This window comes from Periophthalmus magnuspinnatus, chromosome 4 (genome assembly GCF_009829125.3).
Source record: "Periophthalmus magnuspinnatus isolate fPerMag1 chromosome 4, fPerMag1.2.pri, whole genome shotgun sequence".
Lineage (NCBI taxonomy): Eukaryota > Metazoa > Chordata > Actinopteri > Gobiiformes > Gobiidae > Periophthalmus > Periophthalmus magnuspinnatus.
This window is the reverse complement of record NC_047129.1, coordinates 10,389,936-10,408,653: the sequence shown is the minus strand read 5'-3', so window position 1 is coordinate 10,408,653 and position 18,718 is coordinate 10,389,936. Positions and strand designations below refer to the sequence as shown.

The window sequence follows — 18,718 nt, the reverse complement described above, 5'->3', positions numbered from 1 at the left end:
GAAGCTTCCAGTGTTTTGCAGCTATATCAATTTATTTATCCATTTTATTAAGTTGTGGGAGTCTAAAGTCAACTGCACACCTTTTGGATGTGAAAGGAGCATTTTAACCTCACGTATAGATGCCAATGCTCATATTATTATTTTTTTTAAAGAACAATAGGCCTTTTAATGAATTTTATAAATAAAATATGAACGTCCTGGCAATTTCTCTTGCTGGAGTGGCAGGATAGAGGATTTCTGGAGGTTGATTGTGTAATTGTGTCCTTGGGCAACACACTGCCACATATCTGCATACACTGCTTTATGAATGTGGGCATGAGTGGACGTGTGGATCCTTGATGTGAAACCCAATAGATGTAGAAGAGGAAAATAACTTGAATTTGACCTATTGCTATTTAATAATAAAAGAGATTAATAAACTGGGATTATCAACTGTCCTGTAGATTAGACACCGTCAAAGTTCAACTTTGTGAACCACAGAGTGCTGGGAAGAGTGCAAACCTGGCACAGACTGGAGTGGACAAATCTTGGGGCACCTTGGCACCTCACGCTTAAACCACATTGTACTCTTTTTTACCCATGAGGCTTTGCGGTCTGGTGGGGCTCCAGAGGGGCTTATGTAAATGTACTCTCTTCCCCTGCTCCTTGCTCAAGTCCCTGTGTTGATTCAAATGCCATTGTGACCTATTGTTTAATTTTACTGGCATGTTTTTGTCTGAACTCTATAGCGCTTCTGGCATTGTGCTATTTGGCTTGGCAACTCCAAAGCTTTTGCAATGTTTATTTGTTGTCACGTCAGAGTTATTGGGTTGCCACTAACGCAGTCATGAGCCTTTAGACAGCTGTGTCAATTGTTGCTTTATGTGAACAATAAAAACATTTTTTTTAACTTAACAACTCTGTAGGGAGCATGTATAAATTTCAAACGTATTGAATCATTATCTGTGCATGACAAGAGTTTTTTGAAACCTGTAATGTAAAAAAATAAATCTGCTTTGATTGCGGACCCAGAGGAAGTGTACACAGGCACAGGCAGAACATGTAAACCCCACACAGAAAAGCCCCTTGCAGTCCAGTCTATGCTTTTGCTTGCTTGCATGTCATAGGTACTGACTATGTTGACATGCTGTTGTGAAGGCAGTCCTTTTACTCAATCACCCTGGAACGAAACAGTATAATACTCTTCATCTTGAAGAGTGAACCAACAAACTGTCTTCATTTTCAACTAGACAATCAATTTTGTTGGCCAGACAACTCTTTATCACTCCTTTCAAGAGGACTTAGAAATCACACAAAATGCCAATGTTTTTGCTACAAAACAGAAGACATTTGAAGGACTCAGTGGTGAATTTAATTCAGTTTAGTCTAAGTAAATACTCCAGACCAGAAGCTGCTGCATCAGACAGCCACAAAAGTCCAAAGAAAATTCCAACAACAAGACTTATTTTCTGCATGAACAACTTTCAAAGGACTTAGGGAAATTGCTGTAGACCCTGACTGCGGAGTGTATATAAAAGACAAGTATTACCATTTAGGTCTAGTACCACATTTTTGTCTAAGTCCAACAAAAAGACCATAAAGCAGAGCAGTTCAATCTTAAATCAATTGTTACTGTCATTACTGGATCTGTCATTTGTTAATAGAGGCGATATAAAATCCACATCGAGGTATATGAGCCCATTGTGTGTTGGATGCGGAGGAGCTTAGTGCCTCTGGGGGGAGGGGGCAGGTGAGAGTGAAAGGTGCAGGACAGATTGAAGCGCTGGTGTCAGAGGATGCCGCAGCTCTGAGCCTCGTCAAACTGAGCCCGTATTGACTGCCAGTAACATCAGTACAGGCGCCAGATCATGTTTAGGTTTTTCATTGCATAACCAGGCCGACTGTCTATTGGAGGGCAGGTTCACGTTACTTGAATGGGTTTATAATTAATGCTAATACTTACTAATGGGCATGGCACTGGGAGCTCTCTATTGACCTCTAATTGGCTATTGTATGTAAAAAGGATAGTTAGAATAAACACACCATCACACAGAGTGAGCATTTAAAACTAAATAAATGCACAAACTTGTCTTTTATTACCCCCGCTGCAGGAGCCCGAACACTGGGTCATTAGTTATATTTTGTATTCACTGTTTCACTTTGTCATCATATATCGAGGTACTGCAATATTTAAATAACTGGATGCTTCTCCAGTTATTTAAATATTGCAGTATTCTTTGATTATTGTATATTTATACGCACAAAGTACTGATGCTATAAGTATTTGGGTAGACACCAGACATTCTTTTAATGTTCATGTGTAATAGCCAACCAAGACGAAAGAGCAAAAGTGGCTTTTTAAAAATAAGAAGTCCTGTTTTTCCTTTTATTGTAGGAAGTATTTTTGCGATCATTATGTGCATATTTGATTATTGAGACAGCATTTACATATTGCCTCCACTACAACTTTAAAACCTGTGAATTCCCTTTATCATGCCCTGTGCTCTATAACTGATGATAAGTATCTCACTCACCGTTGTGCCCTGTATCAGAAGGTTGGCCATCTCTACCAGTTTGCAGAAAACCACACTGTCTTTTGCTGACTTATAAGGGCCTATGTGTCAAACTTTCCCTCCATTTATTGCCGCTACTAAATGTTATGAACTATCAGACTCACAATTGCACATCAGACTGACTGTAAACTCAGATGTTAAAAAACTGCCTTCCACTTTTTTCCTTGTGACAAGTGGACATGCTCCAGGATACCTTTGGACAGGTGCGACTGGTCCTATGCAAACTTTTAGAATTTTAATGGAAGAAACTTTTTGTTTAAATTGTACATGTTTTGTTTAATTCTTGCTTATAACATCTTTGTATTTCTTTACATTAACAGGGCACTTGCAAATGAAACCTTGCTCTCAAGGGCTTCCCCTGTATAAATAAATAAATACATGAATAATAATGTTAATGTTAATAATAATAATAATAATAATAATAATAATAACAATAATAAGTAATATCATTTAATGATTTAATTTTTGTAATTGTTATTGATGATATAATTAAAGTGCAATGGCAGTGACAATGATCGTCTGTAACCAGTCAAACCCTTGATCTTGTCATGATGACCCACCTCTCTATGAACGTGACCCTGTTTTGCCCCCCTCATCCTGGTGTAAACCTGGGCTACCTCAGCCAGAGGAAATCACATCTTAGCTCTTTAATGTGATGCAGGCTGCCTGACATTTGACTGGAGCAGGTTAAGTGCTTCCATGTAGCTCCTGACTGTGCCGTTGTTCTCCGAGCTCCAGTGTGCCAGGCCTCCTCCATCGCTGCACTTCCTCCTCCATCTCCAGAGCTGCAGCTGGGCATGCTCATTATAGAGCCTCATTTAGTCATCATAGCTCTGCTTCCTGTTGTACCATCAACACTTTTCAATCTGGCCCCAAAACTACTGCTGCATCCATTTCTTTAGTCATTTACATGAGTACTTCCTCCCAGCTATTTATTGGCTGGGTTGTTCTGCAGCTAGTTCATGTGCATCTGGACAACACAGACATCTGGATAACTCTAGCTGATGATGTCTTTAGAAATTACTGGTAAAAATAGGACCGTTGTAAAAATTTAGTAAACTTCAATGCTAATGAAACTGAGAATTATCTGGGAATTGGGATGGTTTTGAATGTCTCTCTGCCCCCTGTAATATCAACACTGTATCTGACTCAAATGGAGGCCTGCTCCTGACAGATGAGTTTGGCTGTGAAGAGCGTTTCACTCCACAGTGGAAATGATATGTGTAAACTATGTAATGTGAATGTTTGAGCCAAGCTGTGTTTAATTTTGTATCCTGACAAAGCGCATGAGAAACCTGTCTCTCTGTAGCTGTCTGCTTGAATCATATGGATATAATTTCATCCATTTAGGTTTGGGCTCTTTGCTGTGGTTGCCACAGGGCATTTGGAGGCAAGCAGATTAAAGGCACATGTGGCTCCATCCGCAGCTCCACTCAGCTCAGTTACTGAAGTGTTGGTGGTTTTCCTCATTGGTCAGAGCAGAGAGGGACACTATGTGATAAACCAACTCAAGGCCTTTTATAAACGTATAAAGTTATACAAGCTGCTTTCAGTGTTGCCACTTCATTCGACATGTTTTTATTTGCCACTAAAACTTCGCTCCTCGTCATGTCTGTTAGACTTGGCAGTGACACAGTCTGGATGTATTTGGTAAAACAAATCTCAACAGAAAACCACCAGACAAGTCTTTTTTATGAAGGCCCTCTCGACATGGAGAATTGTGATTGTAATTGTACTTAACTGCTGAATCTTGTCTCACTATCATTACACTAACCTCTATGTACATTACTGCACAGGACTAAAGAATGATGGATATTTGTAAAAAATCCCTGACTTTTTGCTATGGGCCTGGGGCAAAATATTAACAAAATATTAACCTTGCATGATATTGTCTATATGGATGTATTGATGCCTGTAGTTCCCTCTGTAAGCATGGCCATGGCTGGTTTCTCTCAGCTCCTGCAGGTTGTTAATGAGGCGCTGTATGTGAAGAGAGACACACACTGCTACACTGTTGGGCCTTTCTCTGCCAGTCAGGAGTCATTTCCCATTTCTCTCCTCTCTACTGTTCACTGTGGACCTAATAAATCTATATCTGTCTGCACTGATCATTGGTGGAGATTTCAGCAATGTCAGGCCTGTGGTGATCCTATATGTTTACAGAGCTCTGACCCCTCCTCTAAAGACTGTCAGCGCTGTGCAGATTTACCTTTCAATGAGAGGAAAACTAAACATGTTTAAAGCAATCAAAATGATTAGTGCTGTCTAAACTGTTTTCAGAGCTAATATCAGAGACAGGATCAGACCTGTGAGGTGACAGACCCACTACAGTTATCTGTTTGTCCCAGAATACTTTTAGAGAGGTCAGTATGTTTGCTATCATGTAAAGTATACATTTTAGCAATCACATACATGTTACTTCTAGTTGACTGTTAAGGTGGTGTCACTCTGGTGTGGCAGTGGCAGGGCTCTCGCCTCACAGCAAGAAGGTCCTGGGTTTGTTCAGATGTGTGGACTTTACATGTTCCATCAGTGTCTGCAGGTTTTTATGGGTACTTAGCACTAAATGTACTATATGTTCACTATAGGACCAGGAGTCCCTAGTAAAAGATATTCCAGATACCTGTGAGACTTCCCTGATGAAATTAATATCAAATGAAAATTGTGGAACAAAAATGAAAGACAGATGCATGTGTAATGCAATCAGTAAATGTACTGATGAAAAGACATTCAAATCTGTCAACTGGACAAAAGTGGTTGGAGTGAAAGTGTTTCGCTGCTCGTCCAAGCCACTTCTTCAGTTCTGGTCAGATCACTGGTGGACACTGTTTTATATCTGTCTGAAGGGTGAAATGTCTTCTACAACTTTTTGTCCCGTTTACAGATTTGAATTTTTCTTTTACTATGGATCATACCTGGATGACTGAAGGATTACACAGACTACTGATGAAAAGATGTTGTGCTGCTTGAATAGCTATAGTATCAAAGTATTTAAATCCATATCATTTTTATTTTACTGAAATAAAAGTGATTATTATTCATTTGAAAAAATTTGATTAAATTTATAGTAACAGGATTTAGTTTAAATTACATGCAGAATAGTGAATGAACTACACACTAACAAAACTAAAATGAAGTGTTGAAGTGTGTTTTTCAAATGAACTGAACTCCCAAGAAGATGTCATTTGGACCACAAACTTGGCCGTGCTATAATATCCTTCTGTAGCATAAGATTTTTCAAGCAGGCCTCTGGTTAATGTCCGTGTCTCTAGATGGCATTGCCTATTGGTTTTTCAGTGAGCAGGAAAACCTCATACTTCAGTTCAGGTCCAATGTAATAATGTGCTCTACACGATTAACACAGTTCCCTCTGTGGACCCCTTAGTGTAATTTCACATCAAATTTGTATTTCAGAAAGGGAGTGAAAGCGCATTTGTCCAGTTACACTACAGGGACATAGTACTAAATAAGATTCCATAATAGCTGTGTTTGTTTTGAATGGTCAGTGTCCAATCTCCTCTTCTCTGATTTTTCATTGCTTTCCCACCATCGATGTTCCTCTCATTTCAATGCAAACTATGATTTGATTGGCGGCGCTCACTAAAATTATATTTCCGCAGTATAACATGGTGTGAGTTTTTAGGTTGTTTTCCATGAGTGTTTGCAGAAGCCACACAGTAAAGGTTTGTCTATTGATGGAAGCTTGAATGTGTTTTTTCTCACTACACATTCCTATACTCGTATTCATTGTGTGTTTTCACGGCTCCTAGACAAATGACAAAATCCTCCAATGAGTGCAATAATGTTAATAAATACTTGCTCGGTGCATAGCCATTGCTTTTGTCCAAGAATAACTTATTCAGCATCTGTGGAGAGGTGACCCCTCTCACATAAAGAATGCAGGCTATTCAAAGTATTTTGGAGCAATAAAAACACCTGTTATTTAATAAATTCAAGATAGATGAGATTATTTCCATACTGTGGAACATTCTTGACAAAGCAAAATCATCTCCATGGAGGCAAACCATTGGTGAATCCCCCCACCAAAAATATTACATAGTGTACTTTTAACTCTAACCGTTTAACTCAAATAACAAAATACACTTCGATTAAAATTGACATACAAATGAAGTCAAAATACTGATAATAAAATGAGATACAACACTGTGCAAGTTGAGTAGAGCTATGCTACACAAACTGTTATGTTCATTAGGTGAGAGAGTAGGAAGGGCCTCAATCTGTGCAGACACTTCAGTACTAAGATTATTATGAGTCATTCTCTTGGCATATTTCAATCAAGAAATATACTGTTTATAGTATATCCCAGTATGAATCCCAAATTAGTGCTGTGTAAGTATCTGTTCAGTGTAAATGTGTGTTCACAGGCTTTACATTGTGTAGTGCTGGTTTGTGATACACATGTTTAAGCTGCTGCAGGCCCTGTGTGCGCTCCTATAATTGTCCACATTAAGACTCTCACAGACAGAGGCCTGGTCACACAACGCGGCGCTGCCATGACAGGCTTAGGTTTCCTCTATATTAAATGGAGCCACAGTGAATAGAAGCCAGGCTGTGCTGTGAGTCAATGAAGGAGGATGAGCTGATGAGCAGTGAGAGCAGGTGAAGCTGAAGGCCCATTAGAAGAATGGTGTCACTCTCTCCTTCGCCGTAACCCGACCGGCTGCAGCCCGCACTAAAGGTCATCGGACAATAGGCTCTGGATGTGATGGGACCCTTTGTGGACAGAGTTTATTACAACGACTGTCATCTGCTTTTACAGTACAGTTTAACAGTAGAAAAAGTCCAAGTAATGAGTATAAACCACTCCTAAACATGATGAATGATAAATTAGACAGATAGTGATTTCAAGGTGTACTTTAATAAAGATGTTGCTACCAATACTTTTGTTGTAGCCATTCAGATTATTTTAATTTAAACTTAAAATGTTGTGCTGCAGACAATGTGATCTAAATAGAGTGGTTACTAATAATAATTGCATCATATTTGATGTTAGTTTTAGTGCTGTTGTGTCACTCTGGTCTAAACCAATACACTTAGTGACTCCTTACACAGCAGCTGTGCAGGAGGTCCACCTCGTCCACAAATCAGCCGTGTTTTCTGCAGAAGTGCAGGAGTGGATATGTGAGAGGTGTCATTTATTATTCACATGTTAACAAATCTGTGGTGCTCATTGGCTGAGTGCTTGGGATCAGATAGTTCTTTGCAGCACGGACAGGGCCTTGTTCACACTGACTGTCACTTGTCAGTCCAGTGCACCACGCAACCCTTAAATGATGCTCTGTGTTACATCTCTTTAGTACCACTGTGCTGACAGCTAAGAACGTTTCTCATTGCATTTCCCATTCTCATTGAAAAAGTAAAAGTAATTTAGTTGTCTTTGTTCATATTAATTATATAAAATATTGTACATATGCACCTTCATTTATCCATTTATTTTTCTGGGTTGTGGTCTGACTGTCCTTTTGTCCCCAGTTTGAGGGCTGTAACAAGGCGTTCTCCAGACTGGAGAACCTGAAGATCCACCTGAGGAGCCACACTGGAGAGAAGCCGTATCTGTGCCAGCACCCAGGCTGCCAGAAAGCCTTCAGCAACTCGAGCGACCGCGCCAAGCACCAGCGCACTCACCTGGACACGGTCAGACCCCCTTCTCCTCCTCTCTCTCCTCTCCCGTATCTCTCCTCTCTCTCCTCTCTGCTCTTTCCTCTCTCCTCTTTCCTCTCTCCTCTTTCCTGTCCCCTCTCTCCCCTCTCTGTTCGCCTCTTTTATTCTGCACTCTTCTCTTTTAATGGTAAATTTGTGATGATTATTTGTGATTATTTATGTTTTGATTTGTGTGATTTTAATGTCTTTCTTATTCTGTAAAGCACTTTGAATTACCTTGTGTACGAATTGTGCTATACAAATAAACTTGCCTTGCCTTGCCTTGCCTCTCCTCTCTCTTCTCTCATGTCTCCTCTCTCACCTCAGACTGTTCATCGCTCTGAAGGAGCTCTGCTCTGGGTGGTCTGTGTGTGCCATGTGCTTGCTCAGACCTTTTTTACAGTGGCTGAAAACACACAAGAATAATGATAATGGAATAAACTAGATATTGATATACTCAAATTTATCTTCTGACAAATTGTACATTGTTAAATTTATAATTTGGGCCCAGACTACATGCCCTAGGCTGTTATAACACTCCTTTTGCGTTCCAAGTCTTCATGCCTGTTTCCACTCCTTGACAGTGTCAGTCTGTCAGTTAGCGCGCTCTGCTTTGGCCTTGATGCAGCACAGGTCATAAAAGCATCACTTTTTGGACTCAGGCCTCGGCACAGAGACGGACAGAAGGTCGGACAGAGCACTGCCTGTTTCTGACCTGCAGAGGAAAGACTGAGTCAGCCATCTTCCACTCATCACATCATAACCCACCTCAAACTCTTAATGATGTCCACAGATAAAAAAAAAAATAGCATTATAGTTTTGTTAGATAATTGAGGAAAATAGTAGTTTTTTAACAATACTTTGTTATAAGCTCTGTTATCATTTTAACCAATCAATTATATTACTCTATTATCGTGGTGCGATTGGATAGTCATCATCTTTGTCCTATGTTACTAGACCGGAACATCATCATAAAAAAACATAATAAAATTAATATATGAAATTGAAATAAGAGACATATTTGAGCAACAAATTTGTTGTTTCTGTTTGTTTAATACAAACCTTTTTTGCACCTCCCACTTTCCACAGTCGGACAAATGCTGCAGCTAATCCGCGATCCAACTCTAAAGACTTCACATTAACACTGTCTAAACCCTGAGTGTGTCTGGCCTCCTTTCTGCTCTGCCAAAACACTTGTGGAGAAAACATTCAAAACTTTAATGATATTTATTCTACACAGAAGTCGTGGTTGTGCCTGTATTGGGCGCAAAAGCTGACAAAGCAAACATGGTGGGCACGAGTGGCGCAGTGAGCTCCTTGGAATAATAATGGTTTATTTACAGAGGAGGCTGAGGTTAGGAGGGAAAGCTAACAACGACGCGTATCATTTTACACTTTAATGGCAAACCTGTATTTACCAAAAATGAAAAGGTTGTTTGAGTAAAAAGGAGCTACAGGCTGTAGTTCTTGAGCAGTGATGATGAGGAAACAGACTTTTAAGCTTTAATCCACATTAAATTAAATCAGTGGTTTGGACATGTAAACTGATGGTGTTAATTACTGCACTCAAACTTCTAATAGCAACACTATATTGTCATATAGTTGGTGCAAATTAGTGCTGCACAATTTTGGAAAATAAACGTGGTTTTTCAATTTTTATGACAAATACTGTGTTTGCAATTTGTGTTTAAAAAGAAGGATTCTGTTCAAACTGCAGATTGTAAATAATTCCAGGAGCATTAACATTTGAGAGAAGAAATGAACTGATAAACTAATGCAAGAATCCCATGAATTTCAGAACATGTTTGTATAGGTCTAAACGTTTATTTTTTATAAAAATACTGGATATTTTGTTCTTTGCAGAGGACATTCCTTAATCCAAATAATTGCCTTTGAGATTTGATCATTGTGCCAACTCAAATTGATTATTATTATTATTATTATTATTTTACGATAAATATTGTGCAGCCCTAGGTCACACTGAAAGTCTGAGTCAATTTAACACTACTGTATGGTCCAAAAAAATCTATGAGCCAACTGTAAACAAAACCATATAACATAAATGTAATTGTTCTTAAATTTGAACTTTCTTTTAATCTCTTTTTCTCATCTTATCTTATGCTTCATTTTCTCTCCCTTCTTCAGCTCAAAGGTAGGACTTAAACAAATCTTATTTCAAAAATTCTATACTGTGACTGATTTCTTGCCCTGTCTTCATATAATTCCACATACTATACATAATGTCATTTTTCAGTAAATAAATGAAGGTGTTTTTGTTCCTCCTCGCAGAAGCCGTATGCATGTCAGATCCCTGGCTGCACCAAGCGCTACACAGACCCCAGCTCTTTACGTAAACATGTGAAGATCCACTCAGCCAAAGAGCAGCAGGTGCGTAGGAAGGTAAGAAAAGAAACTCATTCATCATCAGTTATTTAATAAAGTGATAATATTCTTTATGACACATGGTTATTTTATGTCAAACATAACCGTGTATTTATAGATAACTGCACTTTTTGATACTGTTTATTTGGTAATGAACTGTCTCCTTTATCTTTTGTAAATCTTATGAACTGTAGTTAATTTGTCCTGTGCTATTATAAACTTAAGCTGACTCATATATAATGCTGTACCCCCATACTGACTCTCCATTTATCCTTACTTTGGCACACAAATTCACTGCCTAAACACTGTGCCTGGACAATAATGCATTTTTGTGTTTTTACATTCAAATAATCACATTACTGATTACCCACCCCCACCCCACCCCACCCCCAAAAAGAAAGATTTTATTAAAACTTGAGGAAGTTGTGGGTTAGGTGTGGCGAGTTTGAAAACTGTTTAAGCAGTGATAGATTTGGTGTGACCACATTACAGTATGTTCTTGATCAACAGCTTTCTCTCTCCTGACTGAGCAGAGTAAATATAAGAGAATGGACTCATTGTTGTGGAAGGGGCTGGATAGTGGCACGCTGCATGATGTGTTCCTGAGCTCTCGGCGGTAAAGGGAAACATGTGTAGCATTGTTAATAAGCTGTAATGCACAATGCTCCAGTGGCCAGATGTTATGGACAAATGTCAAACAAACGCTCTTGCTCCACTCTTGGAGCAGAGAAAACTGCTAGAGTGTCGTTTTGGGGAAAAAGCAGGGCCCCAATTACATGTGATAAATGTAGCAGTGCACTCTGAGGACACAGGCCTATGCACACTTTCACTGTTAAATAATATCATACATTATGCCAGCTGTGAACCGCAGTGCTACACAGAACTCTTCAGTCATTTTAACGTTTGAAAAGCCTCTGTGCTTTTAAAAGTGATGCAAATGTAAAAAAGTAAACATTTTTTCTGCAAGTACTTAAAATAAGCAGAATTTGAAACAGACTATTTTTCCAACCACAAAATGACAGTCAGAAATCCATTTCATGGAACAGTTTGGAATATTTGAATATGTTTTTATTCATAATCATAAATAGATGGTTGGTTCAAAGTTAGAATGAATATTCTGAGGCTTATCAAATCATCACAAGCATTGGAGCACACTCCTCATTTTGTAACTGGTCTAATTCAGGCACAGTGTAATCACCATCACCTATGTGTCTGTTCACATTATGATATGTTCCTAAAGTTATGTCCTGTTTTGACATGTCCTACTCTTCCCTCATCACTATCACATTTTTATCACTATTGCTCTGTTTGGTGCATGTTGTTTATCTTTGAACTTAGGAAACTCGTCTATAGTTATTACTGTTTGGTTTGAGAAAACAGCATTTTCCCATGGCTCTGACTTGGTGCAGTTATTATGGATCTCCAGGCCAAAACATGACTCAAAAATGAGTGAATTACTCTGTCCCTGGTTCCTTCTGAATGCTAATGAATTCTGATTTACAAAGATACTGTTTCATATTAACATTACAATCATGTTATGGTCAATGAGGAAAACAAAAATACGCACTCACTTTTGGCTGAAACACTGTTGTATTCTTTTGTTGCCTCAGAGGGCAGTGCAGCTGCATCTGATGAATGAACACAGGGTCTTTGTTGTAGTTTTTATTGTGTTATATGTTGTTGACAGCTGCGGTCATGTCCTCACCTGGAGCAGGACGTTCTGAGCGACTGTTTGTCCATGCACCACCTCCAGAGCTCCGCCCCCTCCCAGCACCACCTCCAGAGCTCCACGCCCTCTCAGCACATCCTCCAAAACTCCACCCCCTCTCAGCACCTCTTCAATGGCAAAGACACACGCTCCCCCGTACTGGGCCAGGACATCTTCTCTGGTGGGTACCCTAACGTAATCACAGTTGTCATACTTTCATATAGACGATGTTACAGTCACTGATTCTTTTTCCCTTTCTCTCTGTTGTTGCCACACAATTGACATGTACCTCTAAAAAACACTGAATAAACCCCTTTAGTGTGAGAGAAGCCAAAACATGCACTATAGATAAAATCCTCCAGTCAAGATACATGTGTCTTGGGTTCATTTTTAGTGATAACTTTCGCTGTGTGTTCAATTGCCATTAAAATTCACACACATGTGTGTTTCACAGGTTGTTAGACACGTGTGAATTGCATCCTGGTTGGATCAATTTTGGTGATGTGAGAAGTTTTGTAAACACTGGCTATTTCAGAAATTTGTGTATCCATTGACTTCCATTCTAATCTCATTATTTGACCCCCACTTCCAAATCAAGGTTAAAACTATTTTGATTTAAATTTTTTATTGGTTATTGGTTTTCTGCAGTAAACCAAATAACCTTGCACAACAGGATGGATTCTCGCAAAATGTTTGAGTTCACAAACTCACGAGAATCCATGTTAGCATGCCCCCCCCCTGCAGGTATGAAACGGCCCGACAGGTGGTTGCAGCACCAATCACAGTGCAGCATTGAGGTTTGTGTAGAAACCAAAGGAGCCCAACCAGACCAAAACAAACATGGTGACGTATGTCAGCCTATTTTAGCGTAAATATGGATTATTTTGTTTGTGAAAAATATGCAGTAGGTATGAGTTTTGAGTATTTTTGGACAGGGAAGATCTCTGTGCTTTTCTTCTAACTGGATGTAACAAAAGTTAGATTTTTCAGTTTGCTCCACTGTTGTGGAGCTTTGACCAATCAGATTCAAATAATCGTCATGCTGTTCCACGTTCTGATCGAAAAATTTGAGCTTTAATAATTTCCTAAAAACTAAGATTTCAGGCCAAAAAAACATGCATTTAGGGACAATAATTTAGGACAATTTTGAAAATCTCTCAAATTTCACTGATTCTGAGACTATTGCTGCTAGACAATATGCAGTAAAAAAAAAATAATTCTACATAAATTACAGCGGAGATAAAATTATGCATTTATAATGGAAGTCTATAGGAGAAATCAGCATGGGCAAAAGCTTTTTGTTCAAATTTATAGCTTACCAATACAACAAATATATGGGTGAGCCAGACACAAGGATATCAGAAAATGTTTCTTTTCATTTTATGGAGTTACAGTATTCACCAATATATGGCCACATAGCAACAATAGAGCTAAGGATTTAAGGCCTCCTGGAAAATATGGTAATTTAGTGAAAAAAGAAATCTTGAATGTTACAAATTGCATGTATTTTTTGACAGGAAAAGATAAACAAAAGGGAAAAAATCTTTTAGGCTTTTAATTAAAGGGGATTGTTATATGCATGTTATATGATTGTCTATATGCAAAAACAAAAAATATACCAAAGTCAATCTTTCCATTGATAATAGCAAACATAAAAATATATATATTATTTATTATTATTGCATATAATTCAAATTTGTTGTATGTGGTATTGGGTATAAACTGGCATCTAAAGGGTTAATTAATGGCAGTGTATGGAGTCAATATGTTAATGAAAAGAGAACCCCTTCAGGGAAAATAAAAAAACATAAAAAAATTATCTTTTAAAAATATGAATGATTCATAAATTAATGGAGGTTTAAAAAACAAAATCCACAATTTGTATGAAACACTCCCAGTGTAAGAACGAAACCCCCCCCACCACATTGATAGGTCAGTCAAACAGGTTATAGTCAGAGTAAAAAAAAATTGTATTATGAAATTATTGGTTTTATTCAAAATCTCTGTAGGCTATGTATGATGAAAACTGGTATCTAAGGGGTTAATTATTGTTATTATTTTGTAATTTATAATCTCAATATGTCATTTTGAAGAAAACCCCTTCATGAAAAAAATTATTAAAAAAATATGTCAATATTTATTTCATGACAGTTTAAAAAACAAAATACACAGTTTGTTTGAAACTCTCCTAGTGTACAAATTTTTTTTCAACAAGGCACAAGGGTTAAATACATATATTTGTCAAATTGAAGCGTGACCTTGAATCTCCGCAAAACATCACGGTCCAGAAAATAATGAAAATATCTGCACTACTGAGGTTAGACCGCCAGCCCACCTGGTAAAGCCATCTGAAGTCTATGGTGGTAATAAAAAGGCATGTCATCAATTCTGGAGATGTATGACAGTCATTTGTGCTTTTAGCCCATTGTAATCACTGTATATACATTTGGTCAGGCCTAAACAAATAACCCTGCAGTGATTTATTTGACCACTTTGACACATTTTACTTGTACAACTGTAACAACAATTTATTCTCAGAACCGCTTGTGACTGACATCCATATACTTGACCTTGTTTGCTTTCTATTTTATGGCCATTTCATGTTGTCAACTTGTCTTGTCAAGCTAACGACTGTGAAAACCATTAGCCCCTGTGTTTATTCATCTCGCGTGGCTCTTAACTACCGTTCAAGTAACTGATGACTTTGACCGTCACCACGTCAACGCCAAAGTTTATAAACACAAATGATGAATCCATTTTAACGACAAAGGACAGTGTAGTTTTCTTCTTTTCCGCACATGTTTTTTTACGTTCTCAGCTCGGCTCCCCAAGGTTTTTTTATTGTCTCTGGAAATGACACGCACCCATGACTGAGTGAAAGTCTAGTCTCACAGATGTTGCAGTTGTGCTTTCTATTTTTTTTTATCCTCTGTGTTTGCATTCAGACAGTTTTAAGGGTAATGAGATAAGGATGACATTTGGCTGAGCTGGCTTTACTTACCCATTGTCTCCGGCCTGAATCTTGAGTTTTGCAAAGTGGTTTTAGTGGTACCAAGAACCAGAAATCTTTTTAACTTAAATGACACATATTTGACATTGCTGTTAACCTTGTTCCATCATAAAATGCATACCATTAATTCAAATTCATCTTTTCTGAGCACTCAAAAATGGTCTGTTTGCATTTTGACTGGATTGTTGCATCACAGGTAAAAATCTGGACTTCATCTGAGCAGTTTTAAGTCCATAAACCTTCATCTGAGCAGTTTTAAGTCCATAAACCTTCATCTGAGCAGTTTTAAGTCCATAAACCATCACTGGACTTGTTCTATAGAGAAACTGTGTTCACAACTAACATATGGCTCAGTTAGCATAGCATTCACGTTACTTAAGCAGTTAATTTGTTTATTTTCTGATTGTTCTTTCCTGTGACTGACAGCAGAGAGAGCTCCAATGCCTAAATACCTAATTGGGGGTGTATGTAGAGATTATTGTGAAATACTGAAAGTGACCAAAATCATGTAAGAAAATTAAAGCCACAAGAATGCATAATATGTGATGTTTAATAAAAATCAATAAAATATTTGTGTTGATGCAAGGAGAAGCAGTCATGTTTATTTAAATCATATCCAAAAATTAAAACAGTTCTTATTTTGAGACTGGGCTAGGTGCGATGACTTTTAAATCATGTTTAAGTAGTGATAGATTGGGTTTTGCCACACTTTTGCTTGTTCTCAGTTATTGTTTTTAGAAATGACAACCATCACTAATGCTGAATGCAGGCCTTGTCTGCAGAATACCACTCTTGATCTCACAGTCTTTTACTCTGTTTCTGAGTGGATTCTACTCGCTCTTTTATTGTTAATGGTTTCAAAGCCTTGGCTCTCTAAAGAAAAGTGTTTAAGGAGGCAAAGTTATTCAAAAGCTGTAGGTTGGCATTTGGGCTCCTCCATTTGCATGAATCTGGCTTTGTATTAGAGCCAATAGGATGCACGGAAGAGGTGGGGTGCACTGGGCAAGTGTCCCATTATTAACACTTCGTACAAAGTGAGTCATACTTCCAGGCAGAGTTGTTTTTCTGTTTGTGAGACTTATGAGAAACCCCTCTCTGTTTTATAGACCATTATTAGAGTGTTTCCCAATTAACAAGAGGAAGAACCTATCACAGTGTACATGTTTATGTGTGCCTTCTGATATGCTGAGTGCTCCGAATTCCTCCACTACGTGAACTCAGCAAGACTGGTACCTGAGCCAAATCACAGCATCCAAGGGAAATCACCCTTTACACATGAAAAAGGTGGGGCTTATAAAATTAGAACAACCTCATTAAACAAATACTCATTGTAACCACTTTTATTGCAACACATGTCTTTAAAGGTGCACTATGTAACTTTTCTAGGGCTGGTCCCCATGAAGATGCTGTTGCTTTACCTGGAATGTTCCACACTATTGAATATGAAATACATTCATCTTAATCGCATCAAACATGCAGTATAATTTTTTTATGATAAATACCTTGAAAATCATGCACTCTGACCAGTAGATCTGATCTATAACTTGGCCTCATCTGCTTGTCTCACATGAACATAGATGAGTTTAATTCCATACTGTGGAACATTCCAGACAAAGCAAAAGCATTTTGTGATGGCAGACCGTCGACCAGAAAAGTGTACATAGTGAGCCTTTTAAAAAATGTCAGCCCTTAGTGAGTTTCCTTATATTTTCCTGCCCTAGACAGTGGTACAACTTCTCAAGCTACAGAACCATACCTGAGCCAATCTGCACGCATATTCCTTACTACTATCCCATTTTCCTGTTTCGAGGATGAAATTGGAGCAATCACGGCCATTATTTGTCGAGTGTTTTCCTGGTTTGGTTGCAGATGTTGGGGGCTAAAGGGGAAAACATTTAAGGCTGTGATTGATGATTTGCGGGTAATGAATCAAGCTTGTAACTATTTGAGAGTGCTGTCAGACTGGGCTTTGGCATACATCCACTGGAGAACAGCTGCAGAAGCAGGAGCACTGGTCCTCTCTAGGTCCTTTCATCTGCTCCTGTCTCATCGGCTTGGTAACTCCAGCAGACAGTCAGCTTTCCTGGGAAAGAAATCAGCTGAAAATGGGATATTGATAAATTGTTCTGTTCAAAACCTCCTAATAGGGGTTCTGTTTTTGCTCTTTGAATTAAAAACAAACTAAAAGCTAAAATATGTTTAAATAACAACATTGATATCTGAATAGTAACAGATATTTTCTTATGCAGATAAGTCATTTTGAATTTTATCAACGCAACTCATTGTCAAAAGTTAGCGTAGAGAGCGATACAAGTCTGGAAAAGTAATATGTACCAAAGAAATGGATTTAAAGGATGGAAAATCTTACCAGTGTATTATTACAAATGTTATTTTGTGTATTTGTGGTCACAACAACCATTATCCTGATGAAGTGTTTTCTACATACGCATGCATCTTCTGCTGAATTATGTCTTCCCTCTTCAGTCTAAGCTAAAATTCATGAAAATCATACAACTGTTTCAATCAATTACTTTTTGTTTTATCAGCGTTCAGTTCTGAGGAGCTCAATGACAATGCAGAGCACAGATGTTTCTTATGCCCACTGCATCTTTTATAACCAAAGGCACAGCACACACACAGAGGCCATCCACTAACCTTATTGCTCCTAAATGCTCCACTGTTCAAAGTCACTGCTGAAACATATGTAACATTTTACTTCATTATAGCGTAATAAGAACAAACAGCTGTAAGGACAACCGAGGCCAATCCCCATGGCAGTACAAACAATGTACCCTAAATTACAACCAGCGCAAACACAGAACATTTCACTTTGCACCGCCCTCTGATTGGATGAAGGATGTCAAAACAAAATCCCGCTGCCTTGAAATGACTTTTAATTTGCTCAAAGAAACAACACAGTGCAGGCCCCTGAAGTTTGTCCGACACGTTTACTAAATTAGCTTTGTTTGTCTTTCAGGCATGTACTCTGGCTCCAGCAACCCCCATCATCCAATCAGTGCCCCAGCAGAGCTCCTGTCCCCCTCTGCACCCTCTGGCCCAGAACTGCCACAACGCCACAGACTGGACCGGGACATGGGCAGCCCGCACCTGTCCCCCCTCACCCCTATGGAGGGCGCAAGAGATGGGTCAGTAAAGCACACTTACACTGTTAAAATACAAGTTTTATTATGCATAGGATTTAGCTTCATGTGTTAAATGAAGCGTCCAATACCAGCAAAATCGTACATTTTTCCATAAGAAGGTTGTGTGGTATATAAACACAGCCTATGACATAATATGGTGCCAAAAAGTGGTTGAGGGGTGAAGTCATTTGTTTCCCTCAATCCCTCTCTCTGTGTTACAAGATGACTTATTACAGTTATAATCAGAAATGTAAATAGTTTT

At 38.5% G+C, this 18,718-nt stretch overlaps 1 protein-coding gene across 1 annotated transcript in view; it reads left to right on the top strand.

Moving 5' to 3' along the window:
- LOC117369493 (zinc finger protein GLIS1) overlaps nt 1-18,718 on the top strand; it is a 57,905-nt gene that overhangs the window by 30,690 nt on the left and 8,497 nt on the right. The window contains exons 5-8 of the mRNA XM_055221044.1: nt 8,046-8,207; nt 10,503-10,613; nt 12,283-12,484; nt 18,291-18,459. Of these exons, the coding sequence (XP_055077019.1) occupies nt 8,046-8,207; nt 10,503-10,613; nt 12,283-12,484; nt 18,291-18,459 (644 nt within the window). The remainder of the gene's footprint in view (nt 1-8,045; nt 8,208-10,502; nt 10,614-12,282; nt 12,485-18,290; nt 18,460-18,718) is intronic.